This window comes from Temnothorax curvispinosus, unplaced genomic scaffold, assembly GCF_003070985.1.
Source record: "Temnothorax curvispinosus isolate PA1 unplaced genomic scaffold, ASM307098v1 QBEX01007144.1, whole genome shotgun sequence".
In the NCBI taxonomy this organism is placed as follows: Eukaryota; Metazoa; Arthropoda; class Insecta; order Hymenoptera; family Formicidae; genus Temnothorax; species Temnothorax curvispinosus.
Window position 1 is genome coordinate 8,559 of NW_020216924.1, and position 5,870 is coordinate 14,428.

General features: G+C 25.5%; 1 protein-coding gene across 1 annotated transcript; it reads right to left on the reverse strand.

The window, feature by feature from the left end:
• Nucleotides 1-1,691: 1,691 nt before the first annotated feature.
• On the reverse strand, nucleotides 1,692-3,134 carry LOC112456783. The gene is made up of 3 exons (XM_025019535.1): nucleotides 2,761-3,134; nucleotides 2,443-2,671; nucleotides 1,692-1,880 (listed from the first exon to the last, which is right to left on the reverse strand). Exons 2-3 carry the CDS (start codon nucleotides 2,669-2,671, stop codon nucleotides 1,726-1,728), a joined length of 384 nt encoding a protein of 127 aa, XP_024875303.1. The 5' UTR covers nucleotides 2,761-3,134; the 3' UTR covers nucleotides 1,692-1,725.
• Between the last annotated feature and the right edge of the window lie 2,736 nt (nucleotides 3,135-5,870).

Consider the following 5,870-nt stretch of genomic DNA (forward strand, 5'->3'; position numbering starts at 1 on the left):
ACTTAATACTAATTAGAACAATAAAAATAAGTGTAAAATAAAAAAAATACACGGTTGGTATATATTGAGGACATATGCTAATAATTTAAACCAGGTTATGTAATACACTAATACAATAATCTTTTGATTTTTCTGTCCTTTTTATGTCTGTTTATTAAATATTTTCAATACAATTTTTCGTATTCTTATAGAGGTGATTTAGAAATATAAAAGTAGAAAATACAGACATATGCCCATATATATTTTGAGGACATATATTAGCAAATTAATATAAAGATTGGATTATTATATAATTTAGTTTTCTTGCAGGTTTACTTTTGATAGAATTCATTTTCTTTGCTTTGACTTGGTGAAAATAAAGTAAACACTATTAAAGTAGCAAAAGTATTTGGCGCATTTTGCGTTCTTAAAATATACCAAATACATCTTAATATTAAAATGTATTTGGTCTATTATAAGGACTTTTTTCTTGACAGATTTTATGTCCTTGATTTTTACCAACTAAAAAACTTGTAAATTTTAAGGACAGTCCTCAAAATATACCAAATTGAAAAAAAATAATGAGAACGGTCCTCGAAAATACCATATGTCCTCAAAATATACTATGTGTTGAAAAATGTCCCTAAATAGTACCAAAAACATACATACCCGGGAAAAAAAATTATATATAATCATATATAAATTATATATAAATGATCATATATAATTATATATAATTAGATATGAAAATTGGCACGATATAATTTTATCTGATTATATATAAAAATATATAATTTTACAAATTTTTATATAATTTTATGTAATTATATATAACAATATAACTTTATATTAAGGTTTACTTTTAAAGGATTGTATATTATTATATAAAATTATATATAATTTTATATAATAATATATAATGAATAAATAAAAATCGAAAATTAAATGGAAATTTTTTATTGATATTTATTGGAAATTTTATCTCTTAAAATTCATTCTGAATTATTATTTTTTAAGGGATAACGGTTGCAAATTTTTTACTTACAATAGTGATGAATTTTTTCATCAAATTTTTTTCCAAGTTGTACTTTGAATGTAATGACATGAAACTTTGTAAGAATGGTTAGAATAAAGTAAGAATGTTCTAAATAATTTAGTTTTTCGGATTTCCCACAAAAAAATTATAAGAAGTATCTATAAGTAAATAACATATTCGAATAATATTATTCGACTAGAAATAATGTTTTTTAGTATTATAAATTAACAGTTACAGCTACAAAAATATTTTTTTTATCTAATAAGAAAACTATAAATTAAATATTTACTCAACAAATATTTAAAAAAGTACATTTTTTCTAGTCAATATGTTAAAGAGATTCGAGCGAATTTTATGGAAAAAAAGTTTTTCCAATTTTGAGAGTTAGAGTTTAATATAATTCACAAAGGATATATTATCAGAAGATTTTTGAAATTCAAAAATGTTCCACCGTGTAGTTTTCCAGAAAAAAAAAACATTTCAAAATTATGTTGTTAATGGTTTACCTCAAAAAACCCTAAAAAACGTTACTTATGAAAGTATTTTTTCAATAAACTAGACGGTGGATCATATTCAAATTTCAAAAATCTTCCGATAATATATTTTTTATGATGGATGTAAAATATAAAATCTTAATAGGAAAAAATTTGTTTCTATGATTCGCTCGAACCTCCTTAATTAAAGTTGTGAATTACTTTAAATATAATTGCTTATTTTTTCATGTCTAAGTTTTTTTGGTAAGCTCTTTTTATCTCTCCAATTTTCTGAGTCATTGTCTGTTGTAAGTCAATCCATTTGTATGGAGCACTATCGTGTTTGGTTTTCTTCTTCCAACCTTGACTTTTAGCGTACTCTAGAGTGTATTCTGGAAAGATAAATATATATTTCATTTGCCAAGGAGTTGAAATTAAATAATGATTAACAACAAATAAAATAATAATCTTATTTACGATAAGAATGTTAAATACACTAGTATAAACAATTATAATAATATAATATTATTAATTAGTATTATTTAATAATACTAATATTTAATGATTAAAATTAAACACATTACATGACGCAACTGACTTGTGAAAGATTTCATTATAATTAAATATTGTTAAGATTTTATCAAAATTGAATATTGCATATATCAGCCAAATTTGAATTCAATTCAACAAAAAAAGTTACGTCTAGCTCAAACTTATTAAATTGTTGACCGTACATAATTATCTGCTAACTTATATGCACAAATAATTTTATTTTCGTTTTTCGTAATTAAATTGTTATTTTCAATTCGTAGAAATACTTATCAATTTTAATATTTATGTAACTTCTACATTAGGCGAATTTCCAACTGTATTTAAAATCCTTAATCTATTAATTAACAATTTTAAATGAAATTTAGAAAAGATATCAAAGGATTGTAAAAATTCATTACTTACTAATTATGACGACTTTAGCCTTACTGTGTAAAGCTCGATAAACTTTAGGTTCATTGCTCTTTCCTAAGTTTCGAGGGGGCTGATGACCACTGTATGTGCAATGAAGTAGCTCATTTTTTTTTAATATTCCATCCATTAGAATGCGTATCATGACCGTACCTTCACCGCAGCTATGAGCCATATTTAATTGAGTCTCTACGCAATAGATTTCTCCTCCAATATTTACCATCTATAATTGACCATAAGAAATTATTTTTGTTTAAAAATTAAAGAGTACTTAAAAATATCCATTTTAATTATGTGTATACAATATAATACCTTCTTACAGTAATCAAGACCTAATAACTGAATATCTTTATCATAAAATTCGTCATCATTTAGTCCGCTCGTGCCTCCATCTTCTTTTTCTGTCTTGGTATCTTTCTTTTTTTTGTCATCAAATTCTTCAACTTTTTCAATAGATTGTTTATGAGCATCTAACAGTTCATCATTATTTTGACTTAAAATTTTTTGAAGAATGTTATTGATTATAACTTCTCCATCGTTATCTTCCCCAGTTATTTCCTTTAACTTTTTGTTATTTTCTGCGGCAGTTTGCGGTTGGGGTTTAATGATTTTGTCAACAACAGGTCGGACATCATTTTCGCTGTCTATATCGGATTGGTCAGTATCTTCAGGTGATTCAGTCGTGTTAGAAGAATTGTCATTGGGTTTCGTTTCTTGTTGTTTTTTTTATGTAGATTGACGATTTTCTACAGAATACAATGATTCAATTTTTTAATATTATAGTAAGATTAGTCCGTTATGAAGATAAATGTTTGAAATCAAAGTTAGCGCAATAAAGAAGCTAGTTTTAGAAAAGTAATAAATAATTAAATCAAAATTAATAATCAAATAAATAAATAAAATAAATAAATCAAATGTATTTACTATGAAAAATTTTTTTAAAAAGTTATTTCAAATAATTATTAATTTCTCATGCTTCATACTAGAAATCTAAAAAACTGCGAATGATTTATTTTTAAAAATAAAAAATATTGCTTTGTTTTATTATATTGGAGTAATACATAGGCTGAATAGAGTTTATGATTTAGACTTGTTTAGTCCTTAATAAAATTGATAATTACCTTTCAATTGTTTCGCATTGCACTAATATTTATTGAATACTAATAAACATTCAAATTTTACATTATATATTAATATATAATAATATGTAATCTTTTTTTCCGGGGACTATACATTTTCGAGTTGCGGCGACTTGGAGTGACTAATTCCGTCGTATTGTTTTTGTATTAATTTCAGAAAAGTTATGGCAAAGCCTTGCCTTCAGAAGTTTCATTTCTAACGCGCGTGGCGACCACGCGTTTATTTTTTTTATGGATGTTGAATTTTATTTTCCGCGTTGAAAATCTACGACCAAAATTAATTATTCAGTTCGCGGTTGTAAAAATAAGGCTCCAAAAACTTTAAATGTTCGATTTTATTGCTTTTCTAACCCCAATATGAGTTTTTTATACATATCAAACCTTTATTTGGCAATTTAGAGAAAATTGATCGTTTCAAAGCCTAGAAAAGTGCATTAAAAATGAAGAAAGTGACCCTTCATATGAGAAAGTGTTAACCGTTCTGCACCATATTTAATTAAGCCTCGCCTCCATGTCAGATCTCAATAGGAGTGATCCCCAGAGTGATCATTATTGGTTCACAGAGAGGATTTTGAAAAAAGAAATAAATATTTCGTAAAATAATTATATAACAAAAATCTTTTTAAAAAATTCGAATTTGTAAAATAAATAAATGAATAATAGTTAAATTTTGCGAAAACCCTCAGTGAGAGAGAGAGAGAGAGAGAGAGAGAGAGAGAGAGAGAGAGAGAGAGAGAGAGAGAGCGCGAGAGAGAGAGAGAGAGAGAGAGAGAGAGAGAGAGAGAGAGAGAGAGAGAGAGAGAAAGAGAGATTGATTGATAGATTGATTGATTGATAAATTTAATTATGCCCGAGCAATGGCTAAGGGGCAAAAATAAGATAACAATGTCTGATTACAACAGCATATGCTCACTCTCAGACAAAGTAGTATAATACAAAACAACTTATAGCTAACGCAACTTAGGAACTAGCGCAATATAAAACTTAACAGAATAACGCAATGTAAACCAAAGTGCAAGAAGAAGAAAAGATCCAAGAAAAGCACAAAATAGGGAGTGCACAGAACAAGGAAGAAAAGAGAGAGAGAGAGAGAGAGAGAGAGAGAACTGATGCAGACAATTATGATAAACATTTGTGTGAAATATGAAATTAATCGAATAAACCGTTTTCAAGTTATCATAGCTACAGTTTCAAAAATGCTGTTCTAAAAAATGGACACGATGTTAATATATTCACTGTAAAATATAATTTTTTTATACCAAGATATTGTTAAATGTACCCAATAGATATACGTAACAAAAAATTCCATACTCTTATTAATTTACAATTTTTTACAACTCCCCAAATTTTTCCTAATTTTTACTTTTGTCACAGACCTTTTAAAAAAAACTTATGTTATATAATTAATATTATTTTTTCATATTAAAATATTCTGTTATTATGTACGGGTTAAAATTCAATCTAATAATAATTATATTGTTAATTAAAAATTATTATTCAACGATTCAATTTGAAATCATTTGATTTGCTTCAATTTGAATGAAATTTTGTCGAATCAATTGATTTAGCATTGTTTAATTTCAAGAGAATGGATTACAGTCATAAAGGTTTCTTTCCAAAACTGAGTTGTGGATTATTTTGGAAGATAGGTGGAAGTCAGAAAAAATAAATAAATTTGTAGTTAGATTGTTTAGATTAGTAAAAAAGAGAAATTTGAGGGTAGTTACTTTGACAAAAATAGTGTTTAATATTCTTTTTATTTAAAAAAATATATTTTGTAAGACTTTTAAACATTTTATACTTTTTTATTTTATTATAAAACAATGAAATAATAAAAATATATTAAATTATAATGCATAAAGATTTTATTTTATACAGTAGAAATTTTCAATTAATCTTAAACTTTTGACTGCCAGTATATCCTAAACATTTATTGAGAATAAGACTAACTTTCGTTGTATTATATTATTATAAAATTCACCCTCTCTTTCATGATCGGTAGTATAAATATACCAGTAAAAAGGTAATGTGAGAATATAGGCTTTGTATATTTTGTACATTTAAAATATTTTCTTGAATTTACATCTTTATACATGTACATAAAAACGAAAAAAGTTGATAATGCATAATAAAAAATTATTTACATCCATTTTTCTTTACCTTAATATATGGTATTAATGTATGATATTGTATTATTAATTTTCAGAGGCTTTTCCAGTGATAAACGTAAAAAATGTTTATGTGCTGCCTGGTTCCCCCAAGTATTTCAAGCCTGCTGCAAAC